The sequence below is a fragment of the Artemia franciscana genome, chromosome 21 (assembly GCF_032884065.1).
Source record: "Artemia franciscana chromosome 21, ASM3288406v1, whole genome shotgun sequence".
In the NCBI taxonomy this organism is placed as follows: Eukaryota; Metazoa; Arthropoda; class Branchiopoda; order Anostraca; family Artemiidae; genus Artemia; species Artemia franciscana.
Genome location: NC_088883.1, coordinates 28255596 through 28277854, shown reverse-complemented (window position 1 = coordinate 28277854; position 22259 = coordinate 28255596). Strand labels below are relative to the sequence as shown.

The 22259-nt window shown below is 37.0% G+C and overlaps 1 protein-coding gene across 3 annotated transcripts in view; it reads right to left on the bottom strand.

Annotated features, from left to right (window-relative positions):
* Positions 1 to 22259, bottom strand: part of LOC136040789 (terminal nucleotidyltransferase 4B-like) — a 168473-nt gene that overhangs the window by 130943 nt on the left and 15271 nt on the right. For all 3 annotated transcript variants that reach the window (XR_010620884.1, XM_065725118.1, XM_065725119.1), the window contains exons 3-5: positions 22000 to 22170; positions 9224 to 9344; positions 3299 to 3535 (exon numbers count right to left, since the gene is read on the bottom strand). Coding sequence is in view for 2 of the 3 variants with exons in the window: in XM_065725118.1 (XP_065581190.1) it covers positions 3299 to 3535; positions 9224 to 9344; positions 22000 to 22170 (529 nt within the window). In the remaining variant the exon portion in view is untranslated. The remainder of the gene's footprint in view (positions 1 to 3298; positions 3536 to 9223; positions 9345 to 21999; positions 22171 to 22259) is intronic.

Sequence of the window (22259 nt, the reverse complement as noted above, 5' to 3'; positions counted from 1 at the left end):
AGACCAATCCCACAGTGCCGCAGGGTCAATACAATCAACACAAATTTTGTTTAGATTGTTATCACACGGGGACCAATCTCACAGTGCCGCAGGGTCAAAACAATCAAAACAAATTTTGTTTAGATTTTTATCACACATAGACCAATTCCACAGTGCCAAAAGGTCAAAATAATGAAAACAAATTTTGTTTAGATTGTTATCACATATAGACCAATCCCACAGTGCCACAGGGTCAAAACAATCAAAACATATTTTGTTTAAATTGTTATCACAAATAGACCAATCCCACGGTGCAATCACAAAACAATCAAAACAAATTTTATTTAGATTATTATCACACATAGACAATCCCACAGTGCCGCAGGGTCAAAACAATTTCTGTTAAGATTGTTATCACACATAGACCAAAACCACAGTGCAGGAGGTCAAAACAAATTTGTTTAGATTGTTATCACACATAGACCTATCCCACAGTGCCACAGGGTCAAAACACTCAGTGCCGCAGGATGAAAACAATCTAACAAATTTCTAGATAAAATGCCAAATAATATCACACCCCTTGAAAGTGGATCCCACATCTGAACAAGGGAAAAAATAAATATTCAAATGAAATCTTGTACAGAAACATAAAATCAAGGCCAGAAAATATTAAAGGAGAAATAACGAAGCCAAGGTACATCTCAGATTTTTAGGGAGAGGGGTACCAACGGATTGTTTTTTTTTTTTTCTAGGAACGACCCCTCCCTCTTGTTAAGTTATATATATATCTGGGTCTTATAATAAAGTAAACACGAACAAAAATCTATAAGCTATTGCCTTTCAAATGATATCGCCTTTCGAAGACTTTGAATCAAGATCCATTAGGTTAAAGTATCATACGCAGCCTAGAGATAAACTCTTACTACCAGTCGCTTTAGTGAAATCACATGCGCAGAACAGTTTACTTCTGCACACATAGGTGCATGCCAAAACGGTAAGAGAGGAAGGGGAAGAAGAGGGACCAGAACATATTTAAGTGTTGGAATTCAGCCAAAATACCAAGTAATTACAAGTTTAGACAACTATTTTTGAACTTTTCTAGAAGAATGGGGAATGGGTGTCTCAAAAATGACGAAGAGACCCCATGTGAGCAAGTATTATGTATAATAGAATCTTTTCTATCAATCAGAATCTTTTCATTATCGGTAATCAAGGCCGTATCTAGGGGAGGGGGTTTAGGGAGTCTGCCCCCCCCCCCCCATCTACCAACACTTATGTCCGACTCGTAAAAACGTAACAAAATGAATATAGAACAGTTTACTTTTGCACATATAGATGCACGCCAAACGGTAAGAAAGGAAGGGGAAGAAGAGGGACCAGAACATATTTTATCTGTGGGAATTCAGCCAAATTACCAACTAAACAAGTTTAGACAACTATTTTGAAATTTTTCTAGAAGAATGGGGAATGGGTGTCTCAAAAACGACGAAGAGAACCCATGTGAGCAGGTATTTTGCATATTAGAATCTTTTCTATTCCACCCCTCATTTCGAGTAAAAATCGTATGGCCTCTCCCTAAAGCGTTAGTCCTGCGCCCATACAGAGAAAGGGAAGTGAACTAACTATAAACAAATGTCGCGTTTATTACTTTCACCTACATTCTTTTATAGCATTTGTGCCAGCAAGCATAAGTCGCTCCCTATAGGACAGGTTAATAATAATCCAAAGAAAGTCTATTTCAAATCCACGCACCAAGCACTGAATGAATACCCAAGTTACTGAAATAACCCAGCAAGGGAACCAAACAAGGGAAGCGTAAGGACCCCCTCACCTATTCCCCGAAATTTACGGGTAACTGAATACCGGTGGGTACAATACGGCACTTCCGGGGAGTTCCTTCCCTTCTTCTGCTTATTCTGAGAAAAAATGAACCCTTAATGAATGGCACTTAGTGTCAGGTTTCTCCAAATGTAGAAAATAAACGACTCAGTGTACTTAATCTGCGGACTTTTGGAAAACAGATACTTGGCAACTATAGACCGGTGCTATATGAAGAGCCACAAAGATGGTGCTATATGATATAGGCGACGTAGATGGCAAGCTAGTCAATATGTGAAAAAAGATGGCGCTGATAAAAACATCCAGAGAAAAAGACATATACTAGGAATTGGAGAAGGTCTCTCAAATTCTCCTTAGCTAAAAATCTATCTTTAGAGTGTAGAAATCAATATGAAAATAACCTCAAAGTAATGTAGAAGCTTTATCCCATTAACAACAAAGAATCCGACTCTCCATCATCTTCTATCCAAACTATCCAATCTCTCCAACTACCCCCTCAATTTCTTTTAATAGCCGCCAATGTGCCAATTATTTAATTATTTAACTCTAGCTCAAGATCCAAAATTTGTCCCTACAAATATTGTCTTACAGACATGAATGGCCATATCCCCCCATATATAAGTCTGTTCGTCATAGAAAGGCAGTGTGGTCTTAGAAAAAAAAACAAACAAATTTAAGGTATTACGTCGTATATTTGGGAGATGTGACTAATCAAGTATTTAACTTTGAATTCAACAACATTTCTTTGCAATTAGAAGACGAAGAAGATTTGCCACCTTCATTAGAAATTCAACTTACATTTAAACAATATTAAAGAAGAAAATTTTTAATTTCTTTGATTTCTGCTGAGTTTGGCGCTCTGTAAGTTTTAATAATACAGTTTTATTTTATTTTAGTATAGATTTCATATTTATTTATTAATTATATTTTATTATAATTTTTATGTTATATTAATTAATTATATTTTATTATAGTTTTTATATTTTATCATAGTTTTTATATTTTATCAATATTTGTTAATTAATTATATTTTATCATATTTTTTTATTATAGTTATTATATTTTATTTATTAATTATATTTTATTAGTTTTTATTATATTTTACTATTCACAAAATTACTTTGAAGAAGATACAACAATGAAGAATCAACAACCAAAAACAAAAAATTTTCAATTTTGACTATATCTATACAATACTTAATATACATTTACATTTATTATCACTTAATATCATTATTTATTATAGCTGCACTAACTGCCTTACAAGACAATCCAATAGCAAAAATTAGGTATAATTCTACATGCCCACGAAGAAACCTCACGAAAAATAACAAAATGTATAAGTCTAGCCTAGTATATACCTGAAAAACACTATTTGATTAAAATCATAGGTGTAAAAAGTAGGGATATAGAGGATGTACCTCTCCCCCTGAGGATCCTTACGAAAAATAAACAAAATTGGTTCAAGTCTATTACATACCTGAAAAAAACTAATTGTCATGAGTATAAGACTATATGAGCTGATTCCTCCAGTAAATGCTTCATTCATATCTCGTTGAAGTAAAAATTGCTTCAAGACCAACACTAGCGGGACTAAATTAGGTAATTTTGTTTTGAATTTTCTAATCAAATTAGCAGAAAGAACACCGTTCTTCATGTTAAAGCTAATGTCAACACGAATTCCAGTTAAAATATCCTCGAGCTTTATAATGGGAACCTGTAAAATAATAAAAATATTAAGACATATACAACTGCACACGAAAATGGGGACGCAGGGTGGGATTATTTTCTTGAGACTAGTCCAAAAGACCACATTCTAATAACGATTGGCGGCCCTTATACGTTTATAAGTTTGACTCTTTCTCTCAATTCTACTTTATTAAACAGTAAAAAAGTTTAGCGTAAAGAGCGGGGCGTTGAGAAGGGTATTTGAGAAGGTATTGAGAAGGGTATTTGAGAAGGGGGAGTTGAGAGTATTTTGATGTAGCCGGGTCGCTCCTTACTACAGTTCGTTACCACGAACTGTTTGATTGATGGGGGATTATACGATGTAATGACATTCGTATGTTTAACACAACGAAATGGCACTTAGCCAAGACCTGGATAAACACTTACTTAAGTTGATGGAAGTTAGTGCTCAGTGAGTAAGGGAAAAAGTGAGTACAATAAATCAACAATTAATTAAAATTAAAAATAAATCAACAGTTAATTAGAACTGCGAGTGAATGAACAATAAAATGTATTCTTATACTAAGAGAGGATTTCTAGATAAATCAAAATCAAGGAGAGAGTATTTTTTAGGGTTTCATGGCATAAGTTGCAGAAACATGTACAAATAATTTTTCGGGTGAGTGAGGGGACTAATAAAAAAATTACTTAATAATTCGAATGACAAGGGCCTAGAAACTTGGATTGTTTTGGGCACCCGGCTGACTGACCGTATTTCAAACAGTAGGCTGTACGAAAAGTGTGGTTCAACCCCGCTTTCTAGGGCTTTAATGAGAGAGAGGTTGAAATGACTGGGGCAAGTTATGCGGATGGGATGACAGATTGCCAAAGACTGTTTTTTTGGCCAACCGTCTAGGGCTAAACGGAAAGCAGGTCTTTCACGGTTGGGGTGGGAGGATGTCGTAAGGAAAGATTTAAGGGAAGTAAGAACCTCCTGGGAGGGTGTAAAAAGAGAGGCTTTGAATTGATTAGAATGGACGAGGAGCGTGCGTAGCTGTGTTAACCTCAGGCGGCTTGGTACTCCAGTGAGTTTTTAGTAGTAGTACCCGGAAATATTTAGAAACTCTGGAGAGAGTGGGATTCCTCCATGATAATATTTATTTTAATTCCATCGGTTTACGTCTATGACAATATTTTGACAATAAATTTTCGAATAAGAATTACTTTCTTGGCCGTCAACAATCATTCGTCAATTACCTTCTCCTTCACTTTCTTAACAATAGTCAATTAAGTTTTGGTAACTACTTTTCACTTTACTTTCTTGACAATAATTTGAAGACTATTTCGAAGAGTATTGTTAGGCCTGATACGAAGAATTTTTATACGGTACCTCCAGTGTAATTTTTTAACGGTTATTTGAGATAGAAAACAAAGGAGGTTTAGGTTTGGTTAAAGGGGGAGGAGGATCTCCTCACTTGACATCAACATAGCTTTGATATTATTACCTAATTAAAAAGGGAAAATTTAGACGTGTAGGTCTTCAAGGCATAGAAAAGAAAACTTGGATATACAAAAATAAAATGTTTTCCAACTATTTTTGCAAGCAAGAAATACCTCAGCCATTGGCCACTTTCTTGGCCAATGGAAATTGTTAATTACTCTTTATTTTACTTTCTTGACAACTCATTGACAACTTCTTGACAACAGTGACAATTTCATTTACAACTCATTTCTAATAGTACTGTCAGGTGTTTTGCAAAGAAATAAAGGGGGGGGGGGTCTCCTCACTGGACCACAACACAGCATCAATACTACTAGCTAATTAAAGACGGAAACTTTGATTTGCATCATGGCATAGAAAAGGACACTTGGGCGTACCAAAATAAAAGTGTTTTCCAATTTCTTTTAGAAGCAGAAAATTACAGATACGATGACTGGAACAGGACGATTATGGAACAGCACCTTGCTTAGTATTAGCATTTTCATGCCTACAAAGAGGAAAAATATGTCTATTTTTTGTTTGATAAGATCAACCTTCTTAGTAGCAACTGTAATATTAAAAAAAAAAAAAATTCTTTAAAGCCCTTGCCCTTCTAAAAACTTCGGTACTTGTATGATATACCCCCTGCATCTCAAGAAGTGAAGTTAGGTTATTTCTAATAAAATATGCCTAAGCTCGATAAAGATATAATACTTCAAAAACAAATTTGGGCTATCTATTTGCACATTAGGGGGGGAGGGGTAAGGTACAGCTGGTCTGCAAGCATAATGTGTTAGCTACAATTATTCTGATGATATGAAGTAAGACTTGTTTTCTGGCATTACACTGTCCAATGCTTTACCCCCCCCCCCCCCCTAACGTGTAAATTTATGGCCCAAATTATATATTTCCCATCTATTCTGTCGATTTTCTTTGCCTTTTATTACGTTGAGTTGATAGAAACTAGCGAAAGAAACCGGCTTACAGTGCGTCAATACATGAACAACTTGAGATACAGAGGGTATATCATACAAGTACCGAAACTTCTATTCCTAATGAATTTAAGTCTAGTAGGAAAAAAAGGATCTCATCTCTCTATCAAACATTTTATTGTAAAAAAAAAAAAAAAAAAAAAAAAAAAAAAAAAAAAAAAAAAAAAAAAAAAAAAAAAAAAAAAAAAATCACTCCCATATGATTGATGTTTTTATTAAAGTTGCCGTGCTAAGGTGCAGGCTTTCGGATATTGGAAAAGATGAACTTCCTCCGTTGCATTGCCTTGAAAGTATAAATTTTTCATAATCAGTTCTTTTCTTCTTTTTTTTTTGTATGTTTTACTCGGTTATTTACATTTTTGTTATTAGTGGGTTATAAATCACATAATAATAATAATAATAATAATAGCCCAAACATGTCATTAGTCAATTAGTTATATAATAGAAAATTATATAATAATTATAATACGGTCACAAGAAATTTTTTTCACTGGGCACAAAAGTTAAGAGCACATTTTTCTAAACGCATAAATTACGAATTGTTAAAAGCACGAACAAAACTCGGCAGAAAGCTTATGGAATAATGATGTGAACTCGAGTAAGCCGTTGTCAGTTTTGGAACTTTCACAGCCGCTTCTCTGAGATGGGAAGAAGTTCTCATAGATGCGACGGAGGAGGAGGGTTGAGCAAAATTTCAGGAAGAGTTCCTCACACCCCACAAAGAAGGGGTCAAGTTCAAATGCTTTTAGATAAAAAGAGCAAGGCAAGGGGGAATCTTTAAAGATGATTTGTAGTCATCTCTTTTGAACCTGTTTAACTTTATTATTTTCTTCTTTATCATTTTTACGCAGACAATTTTCTTTTAAATTATAGATAACCACTTTAAATAAATCGCTTCTGTCGTGGAAATTCAAACCAGCATTTCCTTGTACCTAGCTGGAGCTTCCAACCCTGAATCTAACCAGTTTGTCCAGGCTCGGAAGGTCCGGCCAGTCACTGGAGGAACTTGGGTTCAAGTACACCACCAACAGTATTTTTTTGAAGGAATTAGATTTTATTAAAAATTAAAGGTATTCCAAGCAATTATCTTTACTTATTAAATTAAAGTTAGAGACTTATTTATAGCTATGCATATACTCTGTTCTCCACCATGCATGCCAAAATGTGAGCCAGTGACCCAGTTCGGTGTATATTTCTATATAATTATTTCTTGATTGTACAGGTAATATTCTGTGTTTAAAAAATATTTCAAGTTATTTGATTTGTAATTTTATATTATAAATAAAGAAGAGTCAATCAGCTCTTGGATTCAAATCTCACTATATATATATATATATGTGTGTATATATATAAACATATATATACTAGCTGTTGGCGGGGCGCTTCGCGCCCTCCCCCCAAGTCCCCGCGCGCGCGTAAGTCGTTACGCGCCATATTAGTTACGCGTCATTGTAGTTGTGTCCCTGTGTCCCACCTGTGAATATAGATAGATATATATATATATATATATTTTTAACTACGTAAAACTTGCGAATATACAACATTCTTGGCTGTCCCATTGTCTGTGCATATAAATAGATTGTCAGGTTTACCGACTCTTGAACATGCAACATATAATTGTCCATGGGAAAAACAAACTGTATTCAGATCTATACCTCATTATTCTAATGATTGGCCTTGAGCTTTGTTGATAGTGATTGCTAATCGAACATTCCCTGTGTCCCCGTCGTCATTTATATATCCCCTTGTGCCCCCCGGCGTCCCCCTTGTAGTTGTGTCCCTGTGTCCCAGTCGTCATTTATATTCCGTGTCCCGGTGTCCCAGTCTATAATTTCTCTTTGAGTGTCGCGGTCGCCATTTATATTCCCTGTGTCCCGGTCGTCATTTATGTCCCGGTCGTCATTTGTGTTCCAGTGTCCCGGTCTGTAATTTCTCTTTGAGAGCGCCCCACCAACTAGGTGTTGGGGTGGCGCGAAGCGCACCCCAACAGCTAGTTTTTATATACATAGATGTCCCGGTGCCCCGGTCGTCATTTGTGTCCCGATGTCCCGGTCTGTAATTTCGTCAGTCGACAAACATGACGCCAGTCGACACACAAACATGACGTCGCTCGACACACACACACAGACAACTTATTTTTATATATATATATATATATATATATATATATATATATATATATATATATATATGAAGGCCGATAATTAAATTTATAAAAGGCCGATTTACGATGAGATTGAGTCAGGGCTAATTTAAGCAAATCAGAAAAGTCAATGACAAATCTGATCGGCTGAAATTAGCATTAGCTAAATCTCGGTATTAGTAAAGTGCCGTTGTGAATGGGCCTTAAAGAGACTAACTTGAAAAAAAAAAAATTTCCTTAACTCTTAAGAGCCTCACTTTTCCCACAATATTTCTCTCTGATTTGCATTCTATTCAGTACGTTATTACTTTCAATAATGTAATTTTATAAATAATATATTTGCTCTTTTCTTAAAACCTTATTTTCAACTGGCTAAATTATATTTTTCAAATAGGCTATGAATAGAAAATGTAAAATAATCTCAGATAAATTCACCAGAATGCAGAATGCAGAATATATATATATATGTTGCATATAAATAGATTGTCAGGTTTGCTGACTCTTGAACATGCAACATATAATTGTCCATGGAAAAAACAATCCGTATTCAGATCTATACCTCATTTTTCTAATAATGTGTCCCTGTGTCCCGGTTGTCATTTACATTCCCTGTGTCCCGGTCGTCATTTGTGTCCCGGTGCTTTGTTGATGGTGATTGCTAATCGAACATTCCTTGTGTCCCGGTCGCTTTCTCTTTGAGTGTCCCGGTCGTCATTTATATTCCCTATGTCCCGGTCCCGGCCGTCATTTGTGTCCCGATGTCCCGAAATTTCGTCAGTCGATAAACATGACGTCAGTCGACACACAAACATGACGTCACTCGACAGACATAACACACAGACAACTTATTTATGTATATATATATGCTAGCTGTTGGGGTGGCGCTTCGCGCCACCCCAACATCTAGTTGGTGGGGGCGTTTCGCGCCCCCCCCCACGCGCGTAAGTCGTTACGCGCCATTGTAGTTGTGTCCCTGTGTCCCACCTGTGAATATATATATATATATATATATATATATATATATATATATATATATATATATATATATATATATATATATATATATATATATATATATATATATATATATATATATAAGTAAATAAATAATTATTTACTTACAGATGCGCGATCAAGAACCTTCACCGTTCTAGGTTCAGCTATTCCTTTTTCAATAAGAGCCCTTTCAAGTGTCCGTAAGGGTAAACTTTCCCAGTTGCCGAAAACCACCAAGTCTATGTCACTAAAAGAGAGACGTAAGCTGTAAGGTCAAAGGCTAAAGCGGGTTTAGCACTACATACGTAATTCCCTATGCAGTCGTTAAGCATAACCTTTCACAATTAATAAGTCCTTCCACACTATGCTAAAGTAAAGGGTCATTAAACCATCATATTCATCGTCCGACTATTCAGAGTTAAAAATGTGGAATACAGATATACTTACATCACACTAAGTATGACCTTCCACACTTAAACCCGTTCTTTCACACTAGGCTGAGGATATAAGTTCTCAAAACTCTCATAATCATGTCTAAGATCATCACAATCACCATAGAAATATTCCCAAAAATCAAAAGGGATTAAATACCAATTTGACACTTTTGATGTGTTTGCTAAAAAAATTGTGCCCCCTCCCCCCGAAAAATAACCCCCTAAACCAGAGTCCTAGATACGGCCCTGGGAAACATATATCAATTTCTAACTCCACCCTCCCCTTGTCTCTCCCTTATAACTAATCCTATATTTATCTGAAGACTCAATGAGAGTTAGGATGGTTTGGTATCTTCAGCGTCATTCATGGTCTGGTATACTTCAGCGTAAAGACTGAGGTGTTGAGGAGGGGACAACCCCTTTACTATACGGAATAATATCTGTTCGTTATAAGCTTTAATGTCACTCCTTACTTTCAGTTGAAAAAAAACCTGTTTTTTTTTTATTATTTAATTTATCTGAAGACACAATGAGAGCTGGGATGGTTTGGTATTAAAAAGCACCCTTTGAAAATTTTTAGAACAACACAGAATTCACCTAAGACAGTGAAATTTGTTTAGACCTTGAAATATTTAGGCTATTTAGGGAGGGAGTGAGATGCCTCAAAGGGTGCATTTTAATGCCAAAACATCTCAGCTCAGTTGAGCCTCAAGATAAATGCATAATTAGTCCTAAGAAAGAGATAGGGGAGGGTGGAGGTAAAAATTGATTTATAATCCCCAGGGCCGTATTCAGGACTTTTGTTTGGGGGGGATGTATTATTTCGGGCGAGGGGGGAGGGTCTTTTAAAAATGCATCAAAAGTGTAGATTGACATTTAATCCCTCTTGATTTCTGTGAATATTTCTAGTCTACGCTTTTATCATGAAAGTAAAGGGTAACAATAAACCTCAAAATGACCAGCATTTGTTTCGTATAGGAGGGGGCTGCCCCCTCCTCAACCTCACTTCATCACCTCAACCGCCTCATGGTCATAGAAACTTCGGAGGATGTTTATTTGATCAAAGACTGAAAGTAGATTAGTCCTTTTTTATAGGTTAAAAGTGATTGGAAACCAACCAGCCGCGGAGGGGAGGGGGCATTTTCCGGGGGGAGGTTGGGGGTAAAAGCCAAGACCTGCATTTGCTAATTATACGTTATTTTTATCGGATTTTGGACAGACCAGATTGTTTTGAGCGTAAGTGTCATTTAATACTGATGGACTAATTATTCGATATTCTTTGGCTTGATGGTCGATGCTGTCTGTCTGTAAACCCTTGGTAAGGTCGTACTTAAGTTGTATTATTTGTGCCAATAAATATAATCAAGAAAGGACCTAATTCTTCCTTTCTAAGACTCTGCAGGATACTTACCTCATTACAACTTACCTAGTCGGCCTTGCTAGCTTCTAAGGGGGAGAGGGGATCTCAAGACCAAACGTGGGACCGCGGGAACACTCTTAATTACTACACAGGTCTCATTAATACAAGTGGTAACACCCAGTTCACCTCACTAAATATGACAGAACTATTACTCTTAGAACTATTTACTTAGAGCTTGTTACTTAGGACAATCATTATTACTCAAGGTCAACGGTTCCCAAACGATTTTGGGCCACGCCTCACCTACGCCCCATCTTGACGCTAAGCATGACCTTTCACACTTAAACAGGTTCTTTCACACTAGGCGGAGAAATAAGGTTCACAAAACTCTTATAATCATTGCCTAAGATCATGACAATCAGCAGAGGCGAATTATTCAAAAACTACCAACATGGAATGGAGCTCCGATCAAGCTTTCTAGGAACAGCTTGTCCATTTGTTTTGAAACCTTATTAATTACTCAACTCCATTTTGTTGCTGCAATGTTAAACTTTTCCATAACAGATTCTAAGCAGAGCTCGAGTCTATTTACAAACATTGCTATATAATATTAGAAAATTAATAAACAAACTTAGATTATAATTCCCAGTTTCAAGTAGGATGCTTCTCTCTGACCATTAGCTCTAATAATTTTAAAGTGTTTAGAATAAGTTTTTAATACCGTCAATCACATGTTCATCCTTATACCGCTAAAAAGAATCGACTGTTACCCCCCCCCCCCCGGTTGGTTGGTCTCAAATCAATTTTCTCTATTCAAATAAAAGACTAGAACTCTCAATTTCTGATTGAATGAGTACCCTCCGAAGTTTCTGCAACCAAGAGGTGGAGCTGGGGATGAGAAAGGAGGAGTTCCCTTCCTATTTGGAATAAATTCTGGTCTTATGGGGGTTTAATATATTTTTTTTTCCTTATAACAGCGTTGACCAGATGTATTCCCAAAAATCAAAAGGGATTAAATATCAATCTCACAATTTTGATAGTCAGGGAGCCACTCAACGAAAATGTGTCGGGTAGGTGATCAGTGAGCAGCAGAAGGTTTGACAACGGAATATGGGGTAATCGATAGCGCTGATCACGAAAATGGGCGTTATATACTCGGACGGGGGGTGCTTGACCCCGAAAATTGAAAATTTTGTGTTTTTTTTACTATTAAATCACGCTTCGGAAAAATTTCCACAATGATCGCCAAATCTTTCGTAACTAATGCCAGAAGTGACGAGTACATTAGGGAACATCGCGAATGACCTTGAAACTTGCAATTTTAATTTTTTTTATTCGCGCTGGAAAAGATTTCACGCCTAGATTCAGCTGGTAGCGGATAGTTTTATTATCTCAGACAGGAAGATTGCCACTATACTCAACAATGACCTTGATTACAAGTCTCTTTCATTCCTAATCAGAATTATTAGTAAACTTGACAAGATTATTATTCAATAAGCTTGAATAAACAAAAAAAAGATTACTATACTAACACCTGCTACGGATTTTGTGAACGGCACTTGTTACTACAAAAGTTAAAAAGTAGCTCAGCATATCAAATTATCCATCAAGCATATCAAACTCGTCCATAAAACACTTCCCACCACAGCCACAAAGTAAATCGCAAGGTCTATTTCCAGCACATGAACATTTTTTTGTACAGCGCTTGCCCGAGCAGTACTGGGGGACCACACCTTCTGGAAATGCCTGAAGGGTAGACACAACTGGCCTAACCCCAGCGTCTTGAAACATCCAGCCAAATTGCAGGGGATCCAGAAACTGTGGCTTTGCTCGATTTGCTTGCAAAAAAATGTCCAACTGCAGGTACACGCGCTTAGCATGACACTCAAAGGCAGCGTCAGATGGTGGCAAATACTTAAGCTCCCGCTTTCGAGGGTACAAATGCACTCTTAATTCATTAAGAGAGGTAAAGTGGTCTGGGTCTTTTCCGTATGAGGCAACAACGACCTTTTTGCAAATCACACTGAATTTTTCTAGAACCGCAGGGTCGAGCTTTGACTTCTGTATCTCTTGGACAAGCAAAGCCAAGTCAAAGTCAAGGGTTAATTTTATCCCTTTGATTGCCGTTGTTACTGTCTCCCATTTATGCTACCCCTTTCCGTGCATGAGTGTCCCTTCACAAATGCCGAACTAGAGTCGTACCTGTTGGAGGTTCTCGCTGGGGAACACACGCAGGTTGACTACGGGTTGACTTACTTGAAAATTTTCCTCTCATGGCTATCAATCGACAATGCTGAACTAGAGTCAACCCTCTCATGCTAATTCACGGTGGGTTGGGTTCAACCTGTTGGAGGTTCTCTCTCAGGTTAATTCACGGTCGAGGAAGGGGGAAGCAGTATATTGACAAATTTGGCAATCTATTTACAACTGATTAGCCCCCGCCAAAGAAATGAATATGAATGGAAATAAGAGTCCAATTCAAGGACTACAAGGGCCTCGTGCAATCTGCCTTGACTCTTATGCAAGTGAACTTGCAATTATAAGCCAAGGGATTTGGGCCAGAAACAAAAAATTCAACTGTCTGTAATTGACTACAAAAAGTGGAGTAGACATGGGCTAGATGGGAACCCCATATGAGAATGAGTATATTGTTGGTATGTGTGAAGCGGATGGTTACTACCACTTGAGCAATGGTCTAACCATTGACGGCTTTAAGGATTCGTGCTTGAAGCAGCAAACATAGGCTCAATGAAATACCCTATGAAAGAGGAATATGGTGTTGGTATGTGCCTATAGCAATGGCTTACCGCTAGAGCAACGGGTCTAACTAGCCTCGGCTTGAAGGCATCCGTACATTTAAGCGGTGAACATGGGCATAAGGAAGGACTATATTGTTGGTATATGTTTAGCAATTGATTGCCGCTAAGGAAACAGTTTAACCATTCAACAGTTTTAAGCATCCGTACTCTAAGCGGTGGGAATAAGCTAGATGGGATGACTGTCTGATATTTATTAGCGAAAGAGAGAGAGCGAGATGAGAAGCTTGAATGCTCTACAGTGGACATGGGCTGGATGGGAACCCCAAAGGAAAATGACTATATGGTTGGTCTAAACATTGACCGCTGTAAGGATTCGTGCTTTAAGCGGCGAACATGGGCTCAATGAAATCCCACATGAAAGAGTGGGTATGTTGTTGGTATGTGCTTAGAGCAATGGATTACCGCGAGAGCAACAGTCTAACTAGCCTCGGCTTGAAGGCATCCGTACATTTAAGCGGTGAACCTGAGCACCTTGCCTAGGTACCTTGGTATGTGTGTGTAGCGGAGTGGTTATTACCACTTGAGCATTGACGGCTTTAAGGTTTCTTGCCTTAAAAGGCAAACATGGGCTCAATGAAATACCCTATGAAAGAGGAACATGGTGTTGGCATGTGCTTAGAGCAATGGGTTACCGCTAGAGCAACAGTCTAACTAGCCTCGGCTTGAAGGCATCCGTACATTTAAGCGATGAACCTGAGCACCTTGCCTAGGTACCTTGGTATGTGTGTGTAGCGGAGTGGTTATTACCACTTGAGCATTGACGGCTTTAAGGATTCGTGCCTTAAAAGGCAAACATGGGCTCAATGAAATCCCACATGAAAGAGTGGGTATATTGTTGGTATGTGCTTAGAGCAATGGATTACCGCGAGAGCAACAGTCTAACTAGCCTCGGCTTGAAGGCATCCGTACATTTAAGCGGTGAACCTGAGCACCTTGCCTAGGTACCTTGGTATGTGTGTGTAGCGGAGTGGTTATTACCACTTGAGCATTGACGGCTTTAAGGATTCGTGCCTTAAAAGGCAAACATGGGCTCAATGAAATCCCACATGAAAGAGTGGGTATATTGTTGGTATGTGCTTAGAGCAATGGATTACCGCGAGAGCAACAGTCTAACTAGCCTCGGCTTGAAGGCATCCGTACATTTAAGCGGTGAACCTGAGCACCTTGCCTAGGTACCTTGGTATGTGTGTGTAGCGGAGTGGTTATTACCACTTGAGCATTGACGGCTTTAAGGATTCGTGCCTTAAAAGGCAAACATGGGCTCAATGAAATACCCTATGAAAGAGGAACATGGTGTTGGCATGTGCTTAGAGCAATGGGTTACCGCTAGAGCAACGGGTCCAACTAGCCTCGGCTTGAAGGCATCCGTTGCTTGACTTTTTCTATTCAGCTTATCTTGGAAAATCTATCTGGCCGGGTGAACCCTGACGCATTCACACTGGATAGATGCCGCTGCTTATCCGAGCTAAAAATTGGGTCAATCCGCTTTTCTGTCAACAGTTCAAAAACGAGAAGAGTTAGAGAATTTCTGGATCAGTCATTTTGTAGGACAATAAATTTCCTACATAAGCCATTAAAAAAAAAATACACCTCAGTCAAGCAAATTTTCAAGATGGATCAAGATTAATCCAAAAGAGAGATAAATTGTGCTAACTTTTTCGTCGAAATTTTGTGATTACAACTGAACGGCAAAAGATAAAAATGTTTTGAAAAGAGAATATGATTCTTTATTTAATTACCTTCGATCTGAGGTATAGCTGAACAATTTTGGAGTAAGCTGTAATTTTTATCGATTTTAATATAATTTTTGCCAGTTAAGATGGATTTTTAGGGAATTTGAAGAAATGTGGATGTCGCACCCATTTTTCGACTATATAACGCCGATTTTCGTTTTCAGCATGGTCGACTGCATTAGATTGCACACTCAAACCTACTGCTGCTTGCTGATCACCTCAATCCTTAAATATCAACATTTCTCTCGTGTGGCTCCCTGACTATGATGTGTTTTCTAAAAAAAAAATATGCCCCCTCCCCCGAAAAAATAATCACCCAAACAAGAGTCCTAGATACAGCCAAGGGAATTACACATCAATTTCTACCTCCATCTTCTTGCTCTCCCTTAGAACCAAATCTGTATCAAACAGTTCGTGGTAACATCAAAAGGATTGCATTTTAATTCTGATTTTGAATATATAAGGTTCATCAAGTTTAGTCTAATCCATCAAAATATACTAGCCTGAAAAAATTTGCCTTATTTTAGAAAATAGAAGGGAAAACCCCCTAAAAGTCATAAAATCTAAACAAAAATCACACCATCAGATTCAGCTTATCAGAAAACCCTAATATTTTTTGCCAGAAGACAGATCACAGATGCGTGTTTATTTGTTTTTTTATCCCCAGGGTGATCGTATCGACTCAATGGTCCTAGAATGTCGCGAGAGGGCTCATTCTAACGGAAATTAAAAGTTCTAGTGCCCTTTTTAAGTGACCAAAAAATGTGAGGGTACCTAGGCCCCCTCCTACGCTCAATTTTTCCCCAAAGTTACCGGATCAAAATTCTGAGATAGCCATTTTATTCACCATAGTCAAAAAACTTATTAACTTTGTCTTTGGGGCCGACTTACTCCCCCACAGTCCCCATGGGAGAGGCTGCAAGTTACAAACTTCGACTAGTGTTACATATAGTAATGGTTATTGGGAAGTGTACAGACGGATTTTTTTTTGGTCTGGGGGGAGAAGTTGAAGGGGGGTTACGTGGGAGGATCTTTCCATGGAGGAATTTGTCACGAGGAAGAGAATTTCAATGAAAGGGGCGCAGGATTTTCTAGCATTATTAAAAAAAATAATGAAAAATAAATATGAAAAGTTTTTTCAACTGAAAGTAAGGAGCAGCATTAAAACTTGAAACGAACAGAAATTATTACGCATATGAGGGGTTCACCTCCTCATAATACCTCGCTCTTTATGCTAAAGTATTTTTAGTCATTTCAACTATTTATTCTAAGGCGTTTGTGATTCAGGGGTCATTCTTAAGGAATCGGGACAAAATTTAAGCTTTAGTGTAAAGAGCGAGGTATTGACGAAGGGGTGAACCCCCTCATATACGTAATAAAAACATAGAAATATAGAAGTTCGGTACGTAAGTCAATTCGTAAGTTACGTATATTTTTTACTACTGAAAACGTTCGAAAAAAATTACAAGTTCTAGTTGCCTTTTTGAGTAATCAAAAAATTGGAGGCAACTAGGCCTCCTCCCCCGCTACTTTTTTCTCAAAATCTTCCGATTAAAACTATGAAAAATACATTTAGCCAAAAAACATTAATTTGCAAATTTAGTTTTAATTATTTATGTGCGGAGAGTCAAAATCAAAACATGCATTAATTCAAAAACGTTCAGAAATTAAATTAAAAAAACGAATTTTTTTTAACTGAAAGTAAGGAGCGACATTAAAACTTAAAACGAACAAAAATTATTCCGTATATAAAGGGGTTCTCCCCTCCTCAACACCTCGCTCTTTACGCTAAAGTTTTTTTATGGTTTTAAAAAGTAGAGTTGTGACAAAGAGTTAAACTTCAGCGTAAAGACTGAGGTGTTGAGGAGGGGACAACCCCTTTACTATACGGAATAATGTCTGTTCGTTATAAGCTTTAATGTCACTCCTTACTTTCAGTTGAAAAAAAAACCTGTTTTTTTATTATTTAATTTAACTGAAGACACAATGAGAGCTGGGATGTTTCGGTATTAAAATGCACCCTTTGAAAATTTTTAAACAACAGAGAATTCACCTAAGACAGTGAAATTTGTTTAGAGGTGAAAATATTTTGCTAGTTAGGGAGGGAGTGAGATGCCTCAAAGGGTACAATTTAATGCCAAAACATCTCAACTCAATTGAGCATCAAGAAAAATACAGAATTAGTCCTAAGAAAGAGACAAGGAGAGGGTGGAGGAAAAAATTGATTTATAATCTCCAGAGCCGTATTCAGGACTTTTGTTGGGGGGGGGGGGTATTTTTTGGATGGGTGGAGGTTATTTTTCGGGCAGGGGGGGATCAAAAATGTAAATGTAAATGTAAAATGTAAATGCATCAAAAATGTAAATTAATATTTAATCCCTCTTGATTTCTGTGAATATTTCTGGTCTACGCTGTTATTATGGAAGTAAAGAGTAACATTAAACCTCAAAATGACCAGCATTTATTCCGTATAGGAGGGGACTAGTCCTTTTTTATAGGTCAAAGGTGATTAGAAACCAACCAGCCACGGAAGAGTGGGGTAACTTCCGGGAGGAGGTTAGGGGTAAACGCCTAGACCTGCGTTTGCTAGTTATACGTTATCTTTACTGATCGACTTATTATTCGACTTTATATTGATCGACTTATTATTCGATACTTTGGCTTGTTCGATACTTATTATTCGATAACTGTTCGATACTTATTATTCGATACTTTGGCTTAATTGCACGATGTTGTTTGTCTGTAAACCCTTGGTCAGGTCGCACTTTAGTTGTATTATTTGTGCCAATAAATGTAATCAAGAAAGGACCTAATTCTTCCTCTCTAAGACTACATCAGGATATTCACCTCATTACAACTAACCTAGTCGGCCTTGCTAGCTTCTAAGGGGGGGATCTCATGACCAAATGTGGGACCACGGGAACACTCTTAATTACTACACAGGTCTCATTAATACAACTGGTAACACCCAGTTCACCTCACTACACGTGACAAAACTATTACTCTTAGAACTATTTACTTAGAGCTCGTTATTTAGGACAACCATTATTACTCAAGGTCAGCGGTTCCCAGCTAATTTTGAGCCATGCATTACCTACGCCCCATCTTGACGCTCCCCTCCTGATATTTAAATTTTGTTGTTCAACCTGAAGAAAGCTTAAAAGGCTATTACCTTGGTATCTTTTTTCGAGTCATCCCCTGGGTATATTTTATACGAACGAAAAATATTGTCTGAATATAATACCTTTTCACAATATCAGTGCAATATTGTATCTTTTTTGCTCCTTAAATACAAATCAATGTGATGTCATTCACATGAATTTTTTTTCAGAATTGAGGTTTTAAAGCATAGTCAGTTGAAGGGTATACGCCCTGTGTATGACCCACCAAAATATTGCCATGCCCCATGCTGAGAATCACAGCTCTAGATGCAGAAGGAAAAAGACTGCTGCGACAGATAATATTCGTGAATTGCTTCAACAAGTATTTCCAGCTCCTCTTATGTAGGATGTTTAAAGTATGTATAAAGTATGTAAAGTCTGTATAAAGTATGTTTAAAGTATGATTGTCTGTTTATGTAGAATTGTCTGTTGCTGTTGTTTAAAGAAAGTCTCTCCATCGATTTTTATGGCTGTTGCTGTTTAGTAGAAAAATTGCATGGTTGCTAAAATAAAGCTGAATCTTTTCTTCTCAAAATATCACTTAAAACAGCAAATCCTTAATTTAGTAACTGATTCCATGACAAGCGAGTATTGCCGAAGCGTAAACATCTGTTTTAACCTAAGTTCTACGAGGAGTCAAATTTCATTTCGTGAGCCAGATTTCACGTCGCATAAAGGAAATACCGTCATCAACTGAAACAAAATATATCATATATATTTTTTAATAAGACAGGAAATTAGAAAATAAAACCTTTTAATACAAAAATAACAGCTAATGTCCAAATATTCAGGCTTCATATCCGGAAGCCTTTATCAACGGGAAAAAAAGCCAACATAAGATTTTTTGCATACAAAAAATTTTTAAATGAAGACTTTTTCTTTTTTTTTTTTTTTTGTATTGCATCTGATTTTTCCCGTTCATAAGGTCTTCCGATATAAAGCTGAAATATTCACAATTTTTCTATTTTTTTTGTATTAAAAAGTATTTAATGTTTTCGCGTCAATCTGACAGTTCGTGGTAACGAACTGTAGTAAGAAGCGAACCGGCTCAATAGTAACCAAAACTCTAAAAAACAGAATTTTGATACCAATAGATACATCAAACAAATCGCATTTCAATGCTGATTTTAAATATATAAGTTTCATCAAGTTTAGTGTTACCCATCAAAAGTTACGAGCCTGAGAAAATTTGCCTCATTTTAGAAAATAGGGGGAAACACCCCCTAAAATTCATGGAATCTTAACGAAAATTACACCACCAGATTCAGCGTATCAGAGAACCCTACTGAAGAAGTTTCAAGCTCCTATCTACAAAAATGTAGAATTTTGTATTTTTTGCCAGAAGGCAGTTTACGGATGCGTGTTTGTTTTTTTTTTTTGTTTTTTTTCAGGGGTGATCGCATTGAACCAGTGGTCCTAAAATGTTGAGAGAGGGACCATTCTAACGGAAATGAAAAGTTCTAGTGCCCTTCTTAAATGACCAAAAAAATTGGAGGGCGCATAGGCCCCCTCCCACGCTAATTTTTTCCCAAAGTCACCGGATCAAAATTCTGAGATAGCCGTTTTATTCAACATAGTCGAAAAACCTTATAACTATGTCTTTGGGGACGACTTACTCCCCCACAGTCCCCGTGGGAGGGGCTACAAGTTACAAACTTTGACCAGTGCTTACATTTAGTAATGGTTATTGGGAAGTGTACAGACGTTTTCAGGGGGAATTTTTGGTTGTGCGAGGGGTTGAGAAGAGGGGGATATGTTGGGGGAACTTTCCACGGAGGAATTTTTCATGGGGGAAGAAAATTTCCGTGAACGGGGCGCAGGATTTTCTAGCATTATTTAAAAAAAAAACAATGAAAAAATAAATATGTAAAGGTTTGTTCAACTAAAGTAAGGAGCAGTATTAAGACTTAAAACGCTTAGAAATTTTTACGCATATGAGGGGTTCACCTCCCCCTAATACCTCGCTCTTTACACTAAAGTACTTATAGTAATTTCAACTATTTATTCTACGGCCTTTGTGATTCAGGGGTCATTCTTAAGGAATTGGGACAAAATTTAATCTTAAGTGTAAAGAGAGAAGGTACTGACGAGGGGGTGAACCCCCTCATATAAGTAATAAAAACATACGAATACAGAAGTTTGTTACTTAAGCTAACTCGTAAGTTACGGATATCTTTTACTAATAAAAACGTTCGTAAGAAGTTAAAAGTTCTAGTTGCCTTTTTAAGTAACCAAAACATTGGTGGGCAACTAGGCCTCCTCCCCCGCTCCTTTTTTCTCAAAATCATTCGATCACAACTATGAGAAAGCTATTTAGCCAAAAAATAAATATGGAAACTTCGTTTTAATTATTCATCTGCGGAGAGCCAAATCAAAACATGCATTAATTCAAAAACGTTCAGAAATTAAATAAAAAAAGTTTTTTTAACTGAAAGTAAGGAGCGACATTAAAACTTAAAACGAACAAAAATTACTTCGTATATGAAAGGGGCTGCTCCCTCCTCAACGCCCCACTCTTTACGCTAAAGTTTTTTACTGTTTTTAAAAGTAGAGTTGAGAGATAGAGTCAAACTTTAGTGTAAAGAGTGGGGCGTTGAGGAGGGAGCAGCCCCTTTCATATACGAAGTAATTTTTGTTCGTTTTAAGTTTTAATGTCGCTCCTTACTTTCTGTTAAAAAAAACTTGTTTTTTTATTTATTTGTAAATGGAAAGGAAGTATGGTTTACCAAGCACGCCTGTCGTCCAATATTACATTATTTGGGTTCGAACCTAGGGCCCTGCCATCCCAAAGCCACTAGACTTAACACCACAGTGTTAAGTCTGGCGAAGCCACTATATAGCCACTATATGAAGCCACTTTTTTAAGACTAGGAAATTTTTACTTTTACGACGCTATAGACACTCTCCACCTTTAAGGGAGATTTTTTTGTCCAAATTAGTTTGAAAGCTGGGACAGTAAACATATTTTTTATCTTGGATCTTATTGTCATCTAACAACAAGTTAAAAAAAAAAAAAAAAAAAATCTAAAATGATGAAAAGAAATTAAACTAATAAGAAAGTAAATAAAAACAATAAAAACAAATAAAATAGCAAGTAAAACTAAACTCAAATTCATCCCCATGTTCAATATAGCTTCTTTGAGTCGATTTTCATCACTGACGCCCTATGAAGAGCATTTTTTAGATAGAAAACTGTTTTCATTGGCTTCCAATGACAATAATCAATTGTAATTGATTGCAATAAGATGTATTAAGCGTGGGGTAGATGTGGGCTAAGTAACAGACCCATAAATTATTATTTTATAACCTGCTATGCACAAGTGATTCAGAATAAACTGGGCCATCTCATATTGGCCAAATTAAAAAAGACAAATGTTTCAATAAAACAATTTTACCTGGTGGGCATATACAATCCAGTGCTGAAACTTCCAAAAACCTCAACACTGGTTTCAGACCATATTGATTTGATGAGACCTCTTATGCGATTGACTACCCCCTCCCTCATAGAATGCTCTTCAGGTGTTGGAGATATGTATTCCATGAAATCTTCTATTTCTTCATGAAGCCTGAAATTATTTATTATTATTTCTAAAAATATTGTTTCCTACACCTACATATTAACAAAACGACTTCAGCATATGAGAACTTTTTAATA